The sequence below is a fragment of the Perognathus longimembris genome, chromosome 6 (assembly GCF_023159225.1).
Source record: "Perognathus longimembris pacificus isolate PPM17 chromosome 6, ASM2315922v1, whole genome shotgun sequence".
NCBI lineage: Eukaryota > Metazoa > Chordata > Mammalia > Rodentia > Heteromyidae > Perognathus > Perognathus longimembris.
In genome coordinates, this window is record NC_063166.1 from 18796337 (window position 1) to 18818704 (window position 22368).

Sequence of the window (22368 nt, forward strand, 5' to 3'; positions counted from 1 at the left end):
CCCAGGGCTTCATGCATGCTAGGTAAGCACTTTACCACTAAGTCACATTCCCAGCCCCTAGAATTTTTTTTTTTAAGAGAATGAAATTAAGCTACTCAGAAGAATTTGAACATACATGGATATAATCAGGCAGAAGGCTATGGACGTGGGACCCAGTTTCTGTCATGGTCTCTACTTCTGGGGATATTTCACATTAACATTTGGCAGCCCGGCAGTGAGGTGGAGGAAGGTATGAGTCTGAGGACTGTCACTGACCTGTCAGTGTAGTCATTGTGTCTAGAAAGATTATGGCCTTTCCTTGGTCCTGTACAGTTAGGAACAGGATGCTTGAAATCTTTCAAAGGTGGTTTAAAATATACCAGTTATTGTTGGGTCAAACTCCTGGTGGAAAAGATTGTAGAATAATGACTGGCTTGTTTGTCTGTTTCCCAGTGACTGTAGCCTACCTGAAAACCCTCTGTTTATTACCTGTGGTGGCCAGCAAAACAACAGCCTCAGGTAGGTGGATTCCAAAATAACTTACAGAAAAACATCATTCCACACAGAGGGGCTTTCCCTTTAAGTGCTGAATGGATGAGTCTTTAAGTCCCGACTTTGCCTTTCATGGCCATGTGACTTACAAACTGCTGTATTTTTGAGCTATAGCTTCTGCCTTTTGTTTAAGGGGACAAAGATGTCTCTTCTTGAAATTCACTCATTCAATAATATTGAAGGCTTTTATTCTTGCTGTAGCACTTTGAGATGACAGGAAATATCGAGGGTTTTTTGTTTGTTTTTTTTTTATCTTGAGTGCTGGAGTTGAACAAGCATACATTTTACCACTAACCTGTATTCTAAGCTGCAGAAATATACAGCTCTTATAAGGATAGGGTTTATGCCTTGAAAGTTTATTATAAGATTTTTCCATAGTGCAACTTTTTCTACCATTTTGTTCTTTTGAGTTCTCCCTCTCTCCCTCCCTCCCTCCCTCCCTCCCTCCCTCCCTCCCTCCCTCCCTCCCTCCCTCCCTCTCTCTCTCTCTCTCTCTCTCTCTCTCTCTCTCTATCTTGCTCTTTCTTTTTCTTTCTTTCTTTCTTGTGCCAATCCTGGGGCTTGAAGCCAGGGGCTATACACTGTCTCTAAGCTTTTGTGCTCAAGGCTACGGCTCTACCACTTGAGCCACAGATCCACTTCTAGCTTTTTTGGTGCTTAATTGGAGGTAAGAGTCTCATGAATTTTCCTGCCTGGTCTGGCTCTGAACTATGATCCTCATATCTCAGTTACCTGAGTAGCTAGAACTGTAAACCACCAGTGTCTGGCTTTCTTCAATCCTTTGATATTAAAAGTTTGTGATATTTTTTCGAGTGCTGGGGATTGGGGCAGCTCCTTGAGCATCCAAAGCAGTGCTCTCTCCCTGAGCTATGTCCCAGCTGGCAGTGCTGAGTGTCTCTTCTACTCAGTGATTTTTCTCAGTTAACCCCTTTATTGCTCTGCCTTCAACAGCACAAAAGGTCAGAAGAGTGATTTTCATAGGAACTGGACTACATCCCTAAGTAAAGATGTTGGAAAAAATGTAAACTACACTGGAAGAGGAGTGTTCTTCAGTGTGGACTCCTGGAAGCCGGTGAGAAGCTCCTCTTATTTGTGGAGAAGGATCATGTGGTTTCTCTTGATAACTCATTTTGTAGACTCCCTAGGGATTGACTATCCAAGGATCATTATCTGGGCTTGTCCCAGGCCAGAGAATGGCCTTTGTTTCTAAGCATTGTATGTTCCAGAGAACACCTAGGATGTGAGTGTGCACCTTATTAGCCTTTGTTAAATTGGGTGGCACCCAAGGCAGCCATGGGTAGGTGCTGCTTTGGCCTTAGTCCAAGTGTGTGAGCAATGTTGAAGGCTCACAGCACAACCACGGAGTGAGGGACAACACGGAATATGAAATTCCACCATGGGGCCATGTTCTAAGTGACAACCTGCTATTGTAGGAATATAAAATAAGGAAATAGCCCCCATCTTTGGAAATTTTAAGTCTAAGAGAAGAGGTAAATACAAAAAATTAGCCATGATGCAGTAATATACAACAAATACCATGCTTTTTTGGGGGGGGGGGTTGGCAGATAACAGGGAGGTAATTTTTATCTTGGTAGCTATTATACGAAGAAGGTAATATTTGAACAAGGCATTGAGCCTTAATGTAAGTGTAGCTTAGCGAGTAGTTTTGACATCTTGGTATTGTCCCAGTTCATCTGAGGAAAATGTATAAACATTAGCCAGGTGCTGGTGGCTCACACCTGTAATCCTAACTACTCAGGAGGCTGAGATTTGAGGATGACAGTTTGAAGGTAGCCTGAGCAGTAAAGTCCATGAGACTCTTTATCTCCAACAAACTACTCAGAAAAAGCCAGAAGTGGTGCTGTGGCTCAAGGGGTAGAATACTAGCCTTGAACAAAAAAAGGTTAGGGACAGCACCCCAGGCCCTGAGTTTAAGCCCCAAGAGGGGTAAGAAAACAAACAAAAAATTATATACAAGGTACAATTATAGTTCCAGTCATAGTGAACTTGGTTTTTCTAAGCTTTTTGTCTGTAAATATCCAGTTAAGCTCTGCAAAACAGTATGTTTGGTTCCAGTCCTATGCTGGCTCTACCGTCTTGGTTTATAATTCTACCATCTCTCAGTGTAACTTGGGGATTATGAATTCACTCTCATAATTGCCTATTCTAAGTGATCTTGTAGCTAGAAATCCCTGTTTTATTTACTTTTATATCCCTCTCCAGGCTTGAACCCAGAGGTTGGGCACTGTTCCTGAGCGTTTGTGCCAAAGCTCACAGCTCCATTTCTAGCTTTTTGATGTTTCTTTGGAGATAAGAGTCTCATGGGATTTCTTGTCCAGGCTTTCTTCATACAGTCATCTTCAAATCTCAGGCTTATGAATAGCTAGGATTACAGGCAGGAGTTAACCAGCACCCAGCACCTGTTTTATTTTGTTAACACTGTTAGAGTTATTTAGCTCATTTGCTTCACAAAAGCCCAGTAGTTTGTTGAGTGTACTATGTGCCTTTACTTGTCTATTTTGACCCCCCCCCTTTTTTTTTTTTCAGGATTCTGTAACCTTTGTATACCAGGCTTTGGAAAATAAATTACGGACAATGTTTTCAAGCAGCTCTCAGGAGACACTGAATCATGTCTCCAGACCCTCAGCCTCTTACTACTCCTCAGTTCCCTATGCCAGGCTTGGTTGGTAAGTATTTGTTTCATTCAGCCCCTTGTGAAGAGTTTTAAGTGGCATTTCTTGGCATCCTATTTTCTTCTCAGTTTATCACCAGAACAATATTAATTTAGTGGATAAGGTTTAGTGTCATTGGTATGTTTGGCCTTAGCCCAGAAGTCTAGAAGGTGAATGCTGTCTCTTCATTTGTGGCTATTCTTGGCCTCTTTCCTCTAAGATCCAAAAGAAGGCTTCCTGCTAGACTGTCAGCCACAGAGGCACAGCCCCAGGACCTCCCAACCAGCACTGACCCTAGAGGGACAAAGAACACAGTGGCTCCTCTGGTCCCAGCTCTTAGAAACAGTTTTGCCCTTTTCCCTGTGACTGGGCCATGTTTCTTTTTTGTGCCAGCACTGGGGCTTGAACTCAGGACCTCCCATTCTCATTTGGCTGTTTTGTTCAAGGCTGGCACTCATCTTCTTAAGTCACAACTCTACTTCTAGCTTTCTATTGATTACTTGATTGAAGATAAGAGTTTCAAGGACTTTTCTGCCTAGTGGCTTTGAATCACAACCCTTTGATCTTAAGTCTTCCAAATAGCTAGGATTACAGGTGTGAGTCACTGATATATGGCCTTTGTTATGTTTCTTTATGTGGCAATAAAAGCTAGGATAACCAAATAACTTTTGGGCTTTGTAGCCCTAAGAGTGGCACTGAAACCTTTTAAAACTGTCCAGTTCTATCACTGGCAAATCATGAATCTCATTTAAAAGCATCCATTAAGTACACTGGATACTTGATTTAACACCATAAGAGGTGTTCTGTGTGGCTATGGTGGAAATAAAGACTATCTAACACAAGCTCATCTTTGATTTGGTAACACTGGAGTAATAAGCAGGTTAAAAAATGGCACTTTGCTGGGCCCACACATCACCCACTTTCTCTGGCCAGCCCAGGATAGAAAGTGGCCGTTCTGCCTTGGCACACAGAATACAATGCTTTGTGAGGCTACTTTTCCCCTCTTCAAGTTATGTGGTCCAGAGGCCTTGATTTGTCCACCGTGATTTTATTTCTTTTTTATGGAAAGCAAGAGTGTGAGTCCCTTCAACCATATGGTTTCCAAAGTTGATATCTATAGCAGCCACACAGGGAGGAAAATCAATGAGAGAAAGCGAAATCATTGGACTCTCCAAAGGGAAGAGGCAGGGGACAGTTTTACCCATACTCCTCAGTGGTCCTTGCAGTGGCTGTCCATTTCCTTCTTTCCTAAGGGCAATGGTCTCTGCCGATCTCAACCAGGACGGGCACAACGACCTCGTGGTGGGTGCTCCAGGTTACAGCCGCCCTGGCCACTCCCATATTGGGCGCGTGTACCTCATCTATGGCAATGAGCTGGGCCTGCCCCCCATCGACCTGGACCTAGACAAGGAGGCCCACCGAATCCTCGAGGGCTTCCAGGTGAGCCGTGCATCTGCTTCCTCCCTCCGTGGTTACAAAGCCACTGCCTGAATCCTTCAGTATGTATTTGTTTTTATGGTGCTAGCATCCCAGCACTCTACTCCAGTCTCAACTGCCCAAATCCTTTGGCAAGTTCTTCAGGAATAACAAGCAGTTACAAGAATAATTCCAGAAACATTTGGTGGCCAACAGTTTTATAGCACTTTTATTTTCAAAAGCACCTACACTATTTATCTCACACTGTCATTAACTCTTGAGTATTTCATGTAATGCTTTCTCAAAACACTGTGTGGGACTGCTTTGAGTGTCCACTTGCATTGTGATTTAAATTGTTTTAAAAGATAAACAGAGTAAGTGTATTTCAAAGCAAAAGGAAAACTCTGAAAAGAAAAACAGCTACACTCTCCAAAGAGAGAGGCCCCAAATAAACAGTACTTTCCTCTCTCTTCCTCTATTTCTTTCCTCCTCTCCCCCTTACCCCTTTTTATTTTTTTTTATTAAACTGATATACAGAGCAGTTATAGTTTCATATTTTAGGCACTGGATACATTTCTTGTACTGTTTGTTACCTCCTCCCTCATTCCTCCCTCCCCCTTTCCCTTTCCCCCTGTGAGTTGTTCAATAGATTTACACTAAACAGTTTTGCAAGTATTGCTTTTGTAATCGTTTGTCTTTTTTTACCCTGTGTCTCTCCATTTTGGTATTCCCTTACTGTTTCCTAGTTCTAATACCTGTGTACACGGTTTCCAATGTACTCAGATAAGATACAGAGATAGTGAAGGTACGACCACAGGAAGGGCATACAAGAGGATCATCAATAATAGAAGCTACAGTTTCACATCGCATGCTGAAAGTAATTACAACAGTGATATAACAGTCATTTCCATAACATGGAGTTCATTTCACTTAGCGTCATCTTATGTGTTCATAAGGGTATAGCTATTGGGCTCTTGTGATCCTCTGCTGTGACTTGTCTAAACCTGTGCTAATTATTCCCTATGAGGGAAACCATAGAGTCCATGTTTCTTTGGTTCTGGCTCACTTCACTTAGTATAATTTTTTCCAAGTCCTTCCATTTCCTTACGAATGGGGCAATGTCATTCTTTCTGATAGAGGCATAAAATTCCATTGTGTATATGTATCACATTTTCCTGATCCATTCCTCTACTGAGGGACATCTGGGTTGGTTCCAGATTCTAGCTATGACAAATTGGGCTGCAATGAACTTGTTGTACTGGTGGCTTTAATGTGTTCTTGTTTGTGGTCTTTTGGGTAGATGCCCCAAAGTGGGGCTGCTGGGTCATAGGGGAGCTCCATGTTTAGCCTTCTGAGGAATTTCCATACCAATTTCCAGAGTGGCTGAACCAGTTTACATTCCCACCAACAATGAAGTAGGGTTCCCTTTTGGCCACATCCCCTCCAACATTTATTGCTGTTAGTTTTCTTTTTTTTTTTTTGCCAGTCCTGGGGCTTGGACTCAGGGCCTGAGCACTGTCCCTGGCTTCTTCCCGCTCAAGGCTAGCACTCCGCCACTTGAACCACAGCGCCGCTTCTGGCCATTTTCTGTATATGTGGTGCTGGGGAATCGAACCTAGGGCCTCGTGTATCCGAGGCAGGCACTCTTGCCACTAGGCTATATCCCCAGCCCCTAGTTTTCTTGATATAGGACATTCTTACTGGGGTGAGGTGGAATCTCAATGTTGTTTTGATTTGCATTTCTTTTATGGCCAGTGATGTAGAGCACTTTTTCATATGTCTCTTGGCCATTCTCATTTCCTCATCAGAGAAGTCTCTTTTTAAGTCTTTAGCCCACTTTTTGATGGGGCTATTGGTTCCTTGCGGTTTTGTTTTGGAGGAATGTAATTTTTTTTAGTTCTGCATATATTTTAGATATGAGGCCTTTCTCCGTTGTATGGCCAGTAAAGATCTTCTCCCAGTCTGTGGGCTTTCTGGTTATCTTGCGAGCTATGTCCTTTGCCTCTATTTCTTTCCTCCTCTCCCCCTACCCCCTCTTTTTTTCTCCTCCTTTCTCTCCTCCTCTCCTCTGTCCTTGTCACTCCTCCTCTGGCTTCTCTCCTCTCTCTTTCTCCTCTCCTTTCTTTTTCTCTTCTTTCTCCTCTCATCTCCCCTCCCTCCCTTGTAAGAAATTAAACTTAGCTGCACAGAAAAATTGTAAAGACAGAGTTCCCATGTACTCTTTACCTGAGTCCCTCTATTCTAATTAAAAAAACAATGGCACATTAGTAAACTCTTTGTTCAGATTTCATTCCTTTTGAGTAGTTATTCAGCTCTTAAACTTCGTGTGATTATACAGTTCCTCACAGAATGTGGACATTATTAAATCAGTCAATGAGTATTTATGGGGTCCTGAAGTGCCTACCATGGGTCACAACAATAGTAATGCAGGCAGAGCCTGCTCTTAGTCCCAGAGTGTGGGGGCCAGGGAGGACACTGGGCACGCACTGTAGAGCCTGGAGTTTAAAGTGCTAGGGTTGGATCAGAGTTCGTTGCCTAGAAAAGATATTTCTCCATCTACAGTTAATGGGGAGAAATCAGGATCCCTACTAGAATATTTATTTTAAAAACACAAAAAAGTACAATAGCTCTGATGAAACGAGTCCTGAATCTGAGATGTAGAGATAAGTTGTCTGGCCAGTGCCTGAGGCCACACAGTACTGAGGAAAATTTCCAAAATAAATCAACACATTTCTGTTGCTTCTCAGTGCTCCACAAAGCCATCTTCTACCAGGCTGCTGGGTAAAATCGAAATAATCCTTTGGGCTCAGATGGACAGGGAAATAAGAGGCAGCTGCTTCCTGTGGCTAGGGTGAATGTTCTGGAAATGTGCTTGGTTGAGGAAGGTTCCTGTCTATAGTGAGTGGCCGTTGGTGATTTGGAAGATGGTAGGATTAAGGCAGAGCTGGGGATGAGAATCCTGAGCCCCATCCCTGGGCTGTGTGTCCTTGTCTATAGTGGAAGATTATTGTCCCTAACTCAATGACTTGCTTTGTGCTTCACTAAGAAAATCTGCCTGGCCTGCCAAGGGTTTCTTAGTATGGCTGCTGGTGATGGAATAAGCCAGTCCTTGGTATGTGAGTGTGGAGGGAGGAGGGGTAGGAATAGTTACTGGTCCCCACCCTGACCCAACATGCTTTGTTCCCCAAGCAGTCTTCTTGTTTATCAAGTTCATGCCTTGTCACAAGGGGCAGAGTTTACAAATGCCATTGCATATGGAGATTTGCCAATGAATGATAGATGGGGCACTGGGGCATGTAGGGTGTTGGCAAGGAGCACTGTGATGTGAGTTGTGAAAGAATTGGAGCCTAAAGAATTGCTTTAAGGTTTAGGCATGTTGTAGACAGTAGGAAAAAGAGACAGTAAGAAAGTATGTGTATATGTATATATGTGCAATAGGATATGTAGGTGTATGCAAATATATGTATTTGCCTGCCTGCCTATATCCATTCATCTAGCAAGAAAGAATCCACCTTGGGAAAAAAACCTGAAAACTGTCTCTGAGCTGACAGATTCCCAGCTGTAGTTGTGAGTGTGGGTAATAATTACTAGCTGCCTTAATCCGGGTGAAGCACTTTAAAACTGCCCAGTTCACATTGGTCCTATGGGTCTCTGGCATTCTGTAGCTGCATTGTGCAGTGTCGTAACCACTCAGCACTGGTTTCAGAGCATTTGAAATGTGCTGTGAATGCGGCGGAGGAATTTAAAAATTTTTATTTGATAGAAATCACATTTACTGTAGTATCCCTACTCCTGCCTTGGGTCTAAACTGTCCCAAGTATCCCACAGATGGTAAGCTGTTGCTTGTGATGGTTATTTTAGATAACTTTTGAAGGACAATTGGACTTAGTGTGGGGTGAAGTACACTCAAGACCATTTTCTACAAATCTAGTCCTCCTAAGAACTGCCCTTTACTTAATCTGAGACAGAGAGACATGCCAGAAATCCCCTTGGGGCAAAGCTCCCCAACCCGTGAGTGGTACAGGTGTGGAATACTTCAGCCTTTGGGCCATGGTAGGTGCCCAGGCTCTCCACGCACAAGATCTCCAGTTGTTCAGAAGGGTGTAACTTGTGCTTCTTCAGCCTGCAGGTCGGTTTGGCTCAGCCTTGGCTGTGCTGGACTTTAACAAGGATGGGGTGCCTGACCTGGCCGTGGGAGCTCCCTCCGTGGGCTCAGAGCAGCTCACATACAAAGTAAGGTGGGAAGATGGTGGGAGGGAAGGGGAAGGGAGGGGAGGCCAGTGCTGGGGAGCTTGCAAAGCAGATGCCCCTCCCCCCCATGCACTCAGACCAATCATTTCTGGGCAGGCGAGTGTAAGCTCTCATTTGGGTCCTTGATATAACCATAGGTTACCTACCTCACAGCACAGATCCTGCCTCCTTGGCCTGATTTTGGCCTCATGGTTTGCCAATTCTACCAAGTACTTTGCTTCACAGTGCTGAAAGCTTAGCAAGGGAGTCCAGCTACTCCATGGCTTTATGTCATCACAGTAAGGAGGTGATTTCTCTGGGCCTCACCTGTTTCCTGTTTTCTTACAGAGAGCAGAGATCCTGAGCCCCGGCCCCTGGGGCCCTCTTCCCACAAGTTCTTCAGACTAGAGCATGGCTCACTCCTTGCCCCTTTCTTCATGCTCTATTTCTAGAAGGATCTGTCACATCCTGAACCCCACCCCCACCCATCTGGCTCACTCACGCCAGGATCTTTGCTTCATGCAGGCTCCTCTTCCTGAAAAAGCCTTCCCCCTTCCTCTGGAGTGATTTGTCATTTCTGGCAGGAAGTGTGGTCTAGCTCCTGGGTAGCATCCTGGGCTGGTACCTGTCTCAGCCCTTCCATGCTTCTGCATCCTAATTACCTGTCTGCCAGCTTTGGGGAAGGAAAGATGGGACTTCCCTATTGTGTAGAATGACTGGGGGTGGAGACAGGCAATTTAGGAGATGAACTGACTCATCAGAGAAAATTGAATAGTGTGTGTTCCCTGACCAAAGACAAACAAACTCCAGGTTCTGCTCAGAGGTGCAAGGGGGCAGGCAGGAAAGAGGCTGAAAGGGAGTGGGGCCGTGGAGCATGGAGGAGTTGAGTAAGTCACTCTATGAATTCCCAACTGTGGTATCGGATACGTCCTCAGCGAGACAGTGAAGAGGCAACAATAAAAATGGCCCTTGTTGCTGGGGGCTTGTTGCTCATGCCTATAATCCCTAGCTATTCAGGAGGTTGAGATCTGAGGACCATAGTTCAAAGCCAGCCTGGGCAGAAGTCTATGTGACTCTTTTAATCTCTAATTAACCAGCAAAAAGCCAAAAGTAGAACTGTGACTCCAAGTGGCCAAGTACCAAACTTGAGTAATGAAAAAGCTAAGGGGATGGCATCCAGGCTCTTGAATTCAAGCCTCAATTCTAGCAAAGCAACAAAAACCAAGGAAAAAAAAACAAAAAAACTTCAAACCCCAACAGTGTCCAAAAGCACTTGTTTTGGGCTCTCATATTCTAACAGAAGTGACAGGTTAAGAAAAATTCTTGTGTAGGGTGCAGTGTATGTCTACTATGGATCCAGACGAGGAAGACTGCCTTCTTCCCCGAGCGTCACCATCTCCTGTCAGGTATGTTCACCATCTTATCCAGGGGTGGAAATCAACATCTGGCTGCACCTCAGCTGTCCCAGGGCTGCGTAAAGCATGCACTTCCTGTCTTTCTGAAGGATGTCTACTGCAACTTGGGCTGGACACTCCTGGCTGCAGACATGAATGGAGACAGCGAGCCAGACCTGGTGATTGGCTCACCTTTTGCACCAGGTGGAGGGAAGCAGAAGGGAATTGTGGCTGCATTTTATTCCAGCCCAAGACAGAGTGACAAAGGTAGTACCTGATGGGGAAGGAGGCAGACACCCATTGCATGTAGAATAGTGTACTTTTCTTATTTCATATCATCTTACCAAAACCTCCCTCCCTTCCTTACAGTACTTCTTTGCATTTATTATTATTTTTTGCCAGTGCTAGAGCTTGAACTCAGGGCCTGAGCACTGTCCCTTGGCTTCCTTTTGCTCAAGGCTAGCACTCTCCACATGAGCCACAGCGCCATTTCCAGCTTTATTTTTTATGTTTACGTTGTGCTGAGGAATCAAACCCAGGGCTTTATGCATGCTAGGCAAGCACTCTACTGCTAAGCCACATTCCCAGCCCTGCATTGGTTATTTTTGAGATAGGGTCTTGCTTTTTGCCCAGGAACATGCCCAAGTTGCAATCTGCCTATTTCAGTCTTCCCTACACTGGGATGACTGGTGTATACCACAGCTGGGTTGAGAAGAGGTCTCTTTGAGTTTTTCCTGCCTAGGCTGGTCAATCTCAGCCTCCAAAACAGCTAGGATCACAGGCATGATTACACTAGCACTTGGCCTTACCAGATCTTCTCTCTTATTTTTACAGATGTTCTAGCAAGTGACATATAGGTTCACTGAGCAAAGAAAAATGGACCCAATTTCTTCACGTAGGTCCCCAGGGGCCAATAGGTTATTCTTTTTGGTTTTTTCTTGGTACTAAGGGTTGAACTCAAGATACTGAGTTTGTGTTCTACCACTTGAGCCAATGTTCCTAGTCCTTTTGCTTTTAGTCTTTCAGGGTCTCTTGCTTTTGCCCAGGTGAACTTGGACTGTAATCCTTCTAAGTAGCTGAGATTACAGGTATGTACTTGTTTTGGAGATAGGCTGCCAACTTTTTGCTTGGGCTGGTCTTGAGCCATTGTTCTCCTATTTCTGTCTCTTGAGTTGCCCAGATGATTACATGCATGTACTACCACACCCAACCCCAATAAGCCATTATTGCAGTTTCTCCATGTAAAATAGAAATGCTAAGATGACTTAGGAAAAAGGTATCCCAGTGTGCTCTTAGCTTTCCAGAGAAGGGCTTTTAAGATAGCATCTTTATATAGAACCAAAGGGATCAATAGGTTATTTTTCCTATAGCTCACGAGGATGAGACCTAGAAATGTATTTCTTTTTTTTTTTTTTTTTTTTTGGCCAGTCCTGGGCCTTGGACTCAGGGCCTGAGCACTGTCCCTGGCTTCTTCCCGCTCAAGGCTAGCACTCTGCCACTTGAGCCACAGCGCCACTTCTGGCCGTTTTCTGTATATGTGGTGCTGGGGAATCGAACCTAGGGCCTCGTGTATCCGAGGCAGGCAGTCTTGCCACTAGGCTATATCCCCAGCCCAGAAATGTATTTCTTGACATTGTAGTTTATACACTGAATTCGTGGCTGTTTCTCTCTCCCTTCACCTCTTCATTCCCCCAGAAATGTCCTTTTTTCCCCTCAGTACTAGGGCTTGAACTCTGGACCTTGGCACTCTCCCTGACCTTCTTTTGCTCAAAGCTAGTGCTCTACCACTTGAGCCACAGCTCCAGTTCTAGCTTTTTCTATGATTAATTGGAGATAAGAGTCTGATGTACTTTCCTGCCTGGGCTGGCTTTGACCTGCAATCCTCAGATCTCAGGCTCCTGAGTAGCTAGGATTACAGGTGAGCCACCAGTGCCTGGCAGAAATGTCTTTTTTATGTGAAGTATGAGGTCTATTTCTGATGTTTTGGCCCTGGGATTGATATGAGGAATGAATTATGGCAGAAATTCAGCAGAAAGGCACTGTTTCTTGCTGGTCTACAAACAGGACCTGTCCCGGTAGTCCTTGCATTTGTTTAAAGGGCCTAGGTGTCTTCTTTAGAGACGCTGTGTGTGGCGGCGGCTGACTGGCTGGTGAGTGGTGAGGAAGACTTCTCCTGGTTTGGGTACTCCCTTCACAGCGTCATGGTGGACAACAGAACCTTGCTGCTCATCGGGAGTCCCACCTGGAAGAACGTTACTAGGTAGGCATTGATACTGGGCCCTGGGCACCATTGAGCAGAGGCAGGCGCTGGCTGCTGTGGGAACTCATAAATTTGTGAGTTCAGGGAAAGGGGTTGAAGAAAAAATGCTGAGCACTTGGGGGGAGCTTGCTTATTCTCCGCCTTAGAAATTAAAAATACAGTAGAGAAATGTATTAATTTGTCAGAGCTGCCCTAACAAAGTGCCACAGCGCTGGGTAGATTAAAGAACAGAAAGGTATTTGTCTCATGCTACAGGAAGGTGTTAGCAGGGTTGGTCTCTCTCTGGCTTATAGATGGCTGTCATCCCCCTGTGGAATAAAACAATATTCGTGTGTGTGTGTGTGTGTGCGCGCGCGCGTGCTTGTGCACACGCATGCTAATCTCTTCTTCTTACAAGGATACAAATCAGACTGGATTATGACCCACTGTGTCTCCTTTTTTAATTTAGTCACATTGTTAACAAATCTCCAAATACTGCCACACTCTGAAGTACTGGAAGTTAAGACTAACAGCAGGATCCCTGTGTGTGTTAATTGGGAGGTGCAATAGCTTGAAGGAGGCCTGGAGAGGCTCCATACTCTTTGGATGGAATCCAGTGGTCCTACCTTCCCAGGATAAGGGCATGGGACAAGAGAGGAAGGGAGGGAGGGAGGTATAGCAGGGCTGTGTTTTCTTCCCTTGGAGCTTGGACCCTTGTTTCTTTCCCATTGTTTCTTTCCAGGCTTGGCTATTTATTCCACAGCCATAGAGAGAAAAAAAACCTTGGAAGGGTGTATGGCTACTTCCCACCAAATCGCCAAAATCAGTTTATCATTTCTGGAGACAAGGTATGGCCACTTCTCCTTCCCCACAACAGCAGACATTATGTAGTTTCCTTGCTGTATAATACGGATCGATGGCATTTCACAGGCGATGGGAAAACTGGGCACGTCCCTGTCAAGCGGCCATGTGATGATGAACGGGATCCTGACACAAGTGCTGCTGGTTGGGGCCCCGACTCACGGTAGGTTATGTGACACAACTCTGCTTCCTTTCAATCCTGTGGCTCCTTGACCCTGTCACATGGCCAGAAAGTTATGAAATTGGTGCCAGATAGAACTGGGTTTATATATTTTCCTTGTTCCATTAATAGCAAACTGAATACCTTGGGGGATGTTACTTGAAATCCCTGGGCTTTTACATCATTAGCAAAATAAAGATTCTAAGATTTCAAGTTTGTTGAAAATGAAGTACGGAAGTCATTCTGTGTATTTTAAAGCCTGCACCATTGACTTTGGAACTAGAGAATTTTATAAATCAGTTCACCAGGAATGAACCTAAGGATGCATCTTAAATCATTCTTTTATTTGGAGAATAAAAGTTTACAAAAAAAAAAGATTCTCCCTGGATTACAAAAGTGAGTTATGGTTATTGTGGAAATATGAGCAAGTATAAGAAGTGTGTGTGTGTACCACTTCAATCATGCCACCAACCCTTTTTGCTGGACACAAAGGCATCAGCATCTCCTCTAGAAAGGGAGAATAAGGAAGATCAGCTGAATCCTGAAGGATGAGCAGTAGTTGGCAGAGGTATGAACAGTGGAGACCCAGGGGTGTGGGGGAAAGGTTTATTCGAGTAAGCAGTTACGGCTAAAGGCCTACATTTAGAATTGTTTCAGGTTCTGTGTGTGTGCAAAGCAGGCGGTGGCAGGAACTGGTGTTAGAACTCTTAAGTAGAAGTTGGTGAGAAGCCTGGGGAAAGAGCCTTGATGTCATTCGAAGCCCAGCTACTGAACTTATAAGTCAGGAAAGGAACATGGGCAGTCTATGTAAAATAGAAATCATTGAGAATTGTTCTAGAGGGGTAAGACCAGGAGAAGGAGGCTATCTGGTGGGAATTACTGAGTTCCCTGTGCTTTGAGTCTTGGTGCCCACACCACTTAAACCTTTAACCTGCCAGCGTAGACCAGCCCTAGAATCCTGGCCTGTGTGGTCAGTATCACTTGTGCACGCTAATGAGGCAAGGATATTCTGTTGTGGTCTACATCCTGTGTTCTTGTGATGCCAACAGGCACTGTGGCTTGTTTCAGATGATGTGTCTAAAATGGCATTCCTGAAAATGACCCTGCACCAAGGCGGAACCACTAGGCTTTATGCACTGACACTCGACACGCAGCCCTCTCTGCTCAGCACCTTCAGTGGAGACCGCCGTTTCTCTCGCTTTGGTGGAGTTCTACACCTGAGTGATTTGGATAATGATGGCTTAGGTAAGAAAGGAATTTAGCCTGGATAAGTTCCTTTGTTCAACAGGCCAGTTCTGATTGGATAAACCAGAATCTGGCCTCTCTAATTGACAACCCAGTAGCCCTGAGGCCTTTAGGTCTCAAGTGGGTAAGGATGGAGTTGGATGTGCAAGACTGAGGTGTACTTCCTGAAGATGTTCACGTGAGAGTCACCATGTCAATTATTGATGAATAACCAAGGAGGAAGCAAAGGCCTTTAAAGTTACTGTGCCAGGAGGAAATTAGGGCAGACTAAAGGATACATTATTTGTGGGAAGCTGGCTTCTGATCCAGCAGTGGAACAAGGAAAGGATGACAGTTGTCTGATAACTTATTCTTCTGGTCTTTATTATTTACAGATGAAATCATTATGGCAGCCCCACTGAGGATAACAGATGTAACCTCTGGGCTGCTTGGAGGAGAAGATGGAAGAGTTTATGTATACAATGGCAAAGGGACCACAGTTGGCGACATGACGGGCAAATGCAGATCATGGATAACTCCATGTCCAGAGGAAAAGGTGAAGTGTCGTATAAGATTCTAGCCCGGGTCCACTATAAAATGTAGTTTTGCCTGAACTCCAAGGTCATGTGGTCAGGACACAATCAACTGCCCGCAGATGTCAGTTGTGCCATGTTTGCCTCTACACCTAAAGTCTGGATGGACATGGTAGCACAGCAGAAGAAAGAAAACAAACTAAGGCTGTTGGGAGTTCTGACCTCTGTTGTTGATGTTGTTGTTCTTAATGCCTTTTCTTAGGTGCATTTCCTTAACTTGTTTTTCATGAACCTCAAACACTGGCTGTTAATTATTTTTGAAATTCAAAAACTATTTTTAAATTGCAAAATTGTCATCTACCTAGAATTCTACTCTGCAGAGTTAATGCCTGCTAACTTTAAGTGTGCCATTATAGTATTTTCCATGACTTTATCTGTTCCTATGAGTTCTTTATTACTATGCACATGCTGAGCACTCTATCTATTCCCCTTTCAATACTATGAAGTTGCTATTACGCTCAATTACAGATAAAAGAAGTTGAAGATCAAAAGTCTTAAGGTCACATTGCTAGTTGGTACAATAGGAGTTTGAACCAAGATTTGGTTATAAAACTTTATATTTTTTTTGTTTTATTTTTTGCCAGTCCTGGGGCTTGAACTCAGGGCCTGAGCACTGTCCCTGGCTTCTTTTTGTTCAAGGCTAGCATTCTACCACTTGAGCCATAGTGCCACTTCCAGCTTTTTCTATATATGTGATGCTGAGGAATTGAACCCAGGGCTTTATGTACACGAAGCAAGCACTCTACCAGTAGGCCATATTTCCAGCCCTATAAAACTTTTTTAAAACTATTATTGAGTGCATGTATCTTTATTAATACATACTTTGCACGCACAATTTTGTAAATGGATTGAATGCAATAATAAGGGTAAACTTCCTGAATCAAAAAATATGAAATGCCCCCAAATCTGAAATGCTTTAAATACTGACATGACAGTACAGGTGGAAAATTCCACAAGATGAAACTGTTTAAGCACAGATTAGAACATTGCATAAAATTACCTTCAGGCTAATTCATAAATAGATACAGTTCATGTTTAGTCCAGTCCCTAATGCACTTAACTGTCTATATTGCAGATATTCCAAAATCTGAAACCAAAAGCACTGTGGGAGCCAAACTTTCTAGATAAGGGATTTTCAATCCATCAAGAACATTTTCTGTTACCTGATACTCTGTCAGGTTAATTATATTTTAAAATTCATATATTTGCTAGCTGCCTAATACTTTTAATCTCTAAAGTTTATTAGATGGTCACTAGTCATAAATGGTGATCACTAGTCATTTTATGGCAAGTACATATAAACATTTTCATATATCTGATTATATTCTTAGAAAGTTCCTATAAATGCAGTTTCAAGGGTCAAAGGGCATGTGCATTGTTAAGTGAAATGTGAGCATAAAAGTATAATTGAAACTGACTGAAAACCCACACCAACAGTAATAGCACTCTTTTCTTTCTCATTTTCAGGCTCAATATGTACTAATTTCTCCTGAAGTAAGTACCATCTGAAGGACTGAAGAAATGCTAAAAGAAAAACAAGGCCCATCCCTTAGTTTCACTGATAAAGTATGGCCTGTTCTTTATCAAAGACTCATTAACAGAGTATGTTTTACAGGCAAGCTCAAGGTTTGGAAGCTCCCTGATCTCTGTGAAGTCAAAGAAAGAGGTAAGTTATAAGGCTTACATTGATATCTGCATTTGTTCTAATGGCAGGATTTGATTTCATCTTTAAAGTTTTAGACTTAGGGATATATGCATAAAAGTAACAGGCACACTATTTTTGGAGGTGGAAAATTTCCTTTTTTATTCTTGCTTTATCCTTAATAGGGTTTGGGTAAACTATAGCCTAGGGGCCAGCTACATTTGACTTTTTTGTAGACATATTTCAACAGCTGAAATAGGTTTTGTGACAAGAAATTTATATGAAGTTAAAAGTCAGTGCTTAGAAGTTGTAGTTTTCTTTTTCACATGCTGGACAAGTGCCCTATAACTGAGGTACATCCCACCCCTTAAATTTATTGGAACACAACCATAGTCATCCACTCCAGGATAATCATTTGAAATATTTTGCTGTTTTCTTCCACACTTTGATAATTTTTGTATGACTACAAAAAAGGCTTTTCATTTTCATATGCTGTATTTTGCCACATCCAGGACAAGTACACAGAGCTACACAATACTTGGTCTACATGGGCCACATTTCAGTAATTCGTTTTCCCAAAGATATTTGGGCTATTTCCATTTTGTTGACCATTATAGACAATGCGGTAGTGAGCATTCCTGCACCTATATTTTTATAAATGCACAAATATCCTTGTATGTTAAAATCTTAGAAGATGCTAGATTTAGGGCACACACATTTAAAAATATAATAGATATAGAAAGTTTTACTTTATGCCTTAACACCAGAAATTCTACTCATTCACTTTAGTAATATGATACTCTATAGAACTGTGCTATGTCATGAAATATAAACAGCCTTGTTCTTGAAAAATAAGACTTGGATACACCTAAATGAAATAAAATGCAAACTGGTGTAGGATTGAATGTTAAAGAACACTGTGATAGCAAGTCTTAACAGTGTGGTGTGCGGTGAAGTCTGGGGAAGCCCTCTTACAGTTTGGAGTAGCAGACATAACCAAGTCTGTAAGGTTTGGGAGACGCTCCTGCTTTTAAGAATCCTGGTGAAACTGCCCTGTAGTGGCCAACAGTTGTGTGTGTTACAGGCAAGCCTGACAGCAACAATTCAGGGTTACCTACAACACAAAAATGGATTAATAGCTTATGGGAGGACTTTCAGAAAAATACTTTATATCATAAGCTTAATATCTTAAATTGTGTGCATTTTCCAAAAGCTGGACACTTGAGAATTTATGCATTAGATGGAAAAATATATCTATAATTAATACTGATTAAGGATTGTGGTGATATACAGATCATCGAAAAGTAATAAATTGCAAATTAATGTTAGATCACTTGGTACTGGGTTCTTCACCTACCTGAGATTGGGGGAGCTCTAACACAGTAGGAATATGAGGAGAAATCAAATTATGTTTAATCAGTGGCCTCTGACAATCTCAGAATGATCAGTGAGTAGCCTTTTCCTGAGATGGAGTAATTTTGCTTTTAAACTGACACTGGGATAAGCCTATAATCTGACATATGTAAAGGCTCAATACATTTTAGCTCTTATTTCTAGATTTCATCGATAGTGTTCAAAATCGAATCATTAAGAAACCACTGAAAGGGGCTGGGAATATAGCCTAGTGGCAAGAGTGCCTGCCTCGGATACACGAGGCCCTAGGTTCGATTCCCCAGCACCACATATATAGAAAATGGCCAGAAGTGGCGCTGTGGCTCAAGTGGCAGAGTGCTAGCCTTGAGCAAAAAGAAGCCAGGGACAGTGCTCAGGCCCTGAGTCCAAGGCCCAGGACTGGCAAAAAAAAAAAAAAGAAACCACTGAAGTATGTCACAACCAAACAGTCTGTCCTGACCTAACAAATACTATCAGCCAATTTGATCACAACACTTCGTCAGGCTGGGTTTGGGTTTAGAACAACTCTTGAGAGTTGTTCTAAAAATGACATCCCACCACAAACTGAAGATTTTGCCCAATGTATAATTAACAACGTAGGTTTCAAAGGCAATCCTGAGAGATTAGTCATAACATTTTAAGCAGCAGAACAATGTATAAACACTTCAACAGGTGTGTTCTACATTACACCATAGCTAGGATTCCACAATGCACTTGCATAGTTTTCCTTAATTATTTATGGGCAAGAGGGTTTTGTTTGCTTTTTTTTTTTTTTTGGACAGACATGAGAGAGTGGCATCTAAACAGAGAAAAGCATTTAAGTTCACGCTGTGCTCTGACCACTGTCTTAGTTCACTTTATTATTTCTGGGGCACAGCATGTTTGGACTATGGGGGGAGCTTAGTAGATCACATGAATGAATCAAATTCTGTTGTGTCTCCTACAGAACCAAGTTGTCATTGCTGCTGGAAGGAGTTCTTTGGGAGCACGGCTCTCTGGGACACTTCATGTCTACAGCCTTAGCCCAAATTGAAGACACTCCATTTTCCTATTCTGCCCTTCCCTCTCTCATGGAGTCCTCTTCAGGGAGGCCATTCAGGTGGGCAAGCTGGCACATCCAGTGGCTGAGTCCTGGGAGAGACTTGCTCTAACAGCCAGCATGTCCGCAAATATGGCAAAGTGCATAACTGCATGAAATGTATGTATTCATTCCTCTTCCAAATTTCACTTGCGTCTGCATCTAAACCTACTCCTTCTATTTGAACACCTATGTCTCTCCCTGGACAGGAGAGACCTGGAAAGGTTTTCTGTGGTTCTGTATTAGGACAATCTCTATGTAGTTCCCCTGTTTTTGTTATGGTGGCTGATCTTAAAATGTCTCCCAGAGCCTGTATGTTGAAAGCTTGGTCCCCAGCTGGCAGCTGTTAGGAGGGCGTGGGAACTTTATGGGTGAGGCTGGGATGGAGGAAGTCACACTGGGACTCCAGCCTTCCCTTGCTTTTGCTTCCTGGCTGTCATAATGCTAGCAGCTTTTCTCTTCCTCACCACAGGCCCCAAAGCAACAGGGCTCAGTGACTATGGACTGAAACTGTGAGGCAAAATAAACATTTCCTCCTTTCAATTTGTTATCTCAGGTGTTTTGTCACATTTATAGTACACAGAAAAAAAAATTGAGGGAGGGAAATAGTACAGAGGAGGATATAGGGGTGAGACAACCTTCCACCCCCAAATCACTTGTGCTTTGGTTCTTTTAATGAGGACTACTGCATTTTCCACCTTTTATATAATGGACAAATATAACGACTAAAACTCCCTTGCCTTTCTGTGCTCTCAGGACTCTGCTAGTGTTAAGCCATCTCTCCAGAGACCTTGTTGAGCTGCACTGCCACAAGCTGAGCCCACAGAACTAGAGTGGGCAGGAGAGGAGTGGCCTGAGGCAGGGCTTCTATGAGGGACCAACTGAGTAAGGGAAAGGTCTTGGCACCACTTGTTCTTGGGCCTTACTTGTGTAGAAGAAAGTAGCTAGTTTAGTTTGTGTCAGAGGAGAAGCTCTTTCTTCTGACACTAGTGAACAGATATGAAAAGCAGGACTGAAGCCTTTTTCTCATCTTCTCTGGAGACAGATGGGTAAAAATGTAGAAACTAAAGCAAAGCTACTGTGATTGAAAGTGTAAGGTGAGGAAAGTAACAGAAACAGAGACTTACTTAGATCCCTCTGGACCACTTCCAGGAGTATCTTATTTTTCTTAGAGGTTTCCTAACTGTGTGGCTACCTATGAGTACATTGCCTTCATATTGCCATCACTACATAAAGTGTCAGTGCTTTGTTGTGATTTTTTTTTTTAAATGTGGCACTAGGGATGGAGCCCCGAGCCCTACATATGCTAGGCAAGGACTTTACCACTGAGCTATATGTGTCAGTGTTTATGCTTTGATAAAATGATAGGATCACTGACCTCAATTATTGAACAAACCAGATAGCAAATATTAGGTGAAAGTTGCAGATTTATAATGATGGAAGCACATTTTCAAGTTTACAGTACATTTACTCATACTATTGTCATATTTGTACATTGTCAAAAATGAAGTAAAATATATTCCTACTGTTTTAGGTCAACTTATATGGCAAATGTATAAAAGCCTGGCATAGAGAAGTACATAGTAAAAGTCTAACATGTTGTCCCAGTAGATGGACTGAATTTATTCCACTAAATTTTAGTTCTAAGCATCAACTCTGAAATGTTTACCAAGATGGAAATAGCTTATGGGGTTTTCTCATTCACACCAATCTGAGTTTCTTTAAGAGTAGCTAAGGTACCTTTATTTCAAGTTATTAAAAGATATTTTCTGTCTTTCTACTATCTATATATCCACCAACTTCAAGATGTAAATGTTTTATACCTTTTTATCACAGACTTACTAAATTAATGTGTAGTGAGCTAGGCAGCAGACCTCAGGTCTCTGAAGTCCTTATTCCACAGACAATCTGTTAGATGACCTCTGTGGCTATTAATGAAGAAAGGAAATCCTAAATTCAAAGTATGATTCTAAGTATTGCCACTCAAAATAAAAATCTGTGCGCAACTGCTGGAGTAACTCACCAAAATAAATATTTTTAATATGAAATTATTTACGCTATTTTACAGACTGTTTATCAAAAATATATCAAGAATAAAGCAAGGGCTAATAGTATCCTAAAATGACATCTGTTTTGCCCACAGAGGCCTTCCAAAAGGAAAGGTATTTTCTTAGAACGCCTTACTTTGAAACTTCATGTTCTAACAGGGAATGTGACGGCACAGTCCCATAATTCTGTTGTTAATGTGTTCTATTAGTTCAGTATTTTAAATCCTTCGTTTTATTTATGAGAACTATGTGATCATTCTGAAATATCCAAAGTAAAGCCAGCTGACATTTAAAAAATCACACATGACCTAACTACCTTAAGAAAACATTAGCAGCTTCTTCTTATGAGACGTATGAGGTAGTTAACCTAGTTTCCCTTTATTGCTGGGGCATGACTAGTCTTTGATCCTACATCTGACCTTAAATCAAATTTTGCCCTCTGGGATTCCAATATTCCAGTTAAGTAATCCTTATTACCTATTTTACAGTGATAAGACCAAAACTAACAGAATGCTTTTAGTTGCGTTCAAGAACAGTGCCCCATAGAATTCAAATATTATCAAAGGTATTCTTGAAAATCATCAAAAGGGTTCATGATTCTAGAGGTACTGAAATATCTGCATTCAGTATCCACACCACAGTGTGTGTCTATCCTCAACATGGTACACAGTGCCCACTCAGTGCTCCAAAGACTAACCCAGTGTGTTTCATGGCACATTACTCTTCAGCCTCCCTCCAAAGGCTTCCCATAATCACATAGGGAGTGAAAGACACATTACTTCTATCACCCAACTACTTGGTAAAGAGACCCCTAAACTTCCAAAGGAAATTTTATCATACTAGGATAATCAGATACCCTAACAATATCAGAGCAGTCACATTTATCTT

At 42.5% G+C, this 22368-nt stretch overlaps 1 protein-coding gene across 1 annotated transcript in view; it reads left to right on the plus strand.

Annotated features, from left to right (window-relative positions):
• Positions 1-19704, plus strand: part of Gpld1 (glycosylphosphatidylinositol specific phospholipase D1) — a 38268-nt gene extending 18564 nt beyond the window's left edge. The window contains exons 11-25 of the mRNA XM_048348380.1: positions 433-498; positions 1480-1603; positions 3079-3218; positions 4457-4643; positions 8742-8852; positions 10181-10255; positions 10354-10510; positions 12362-12503; positions 13225-13330; positions 13413-13506; positions 14572-14748; positions 15123-15283; positions 16788-16814; positions 16936-16986; positions 19301-19704. Of these exons, the coding sequence (XP_048204337.1) occupies positions 433-498; positions 1480-1603; positions 3079-3218; positions 4457-4643; positions 8742-8852; positions 10181-10255; positions 10354-10510; positions 12362-12503; positions 13225-13330; positions 13413-13506; positions 14572-14748; positions 15123-15283; positions 16788-16814; positions 16936-16986; positions 19301-19387 (1705 nt within the window). The 3' untranslated portion in view covers positions 19388-19704. The remainder of the gene's footprint in view (positions 1-432; positions 499-1479; positions 1604-3078; positions 3219-4456; positions 4644-8741; positions 8853-10180; positions 10256-10353; positions 10511-12361; positions 12504-13224; positions 13331-13412; positions 13507-14571; positions 14749-15122; positions 15284-16787; positions 16815-16935; positions 16987-19300) is intronic.
• The last annotated feature ends 2664 nt before the right edge of the window (positions 19705-22368 follow it).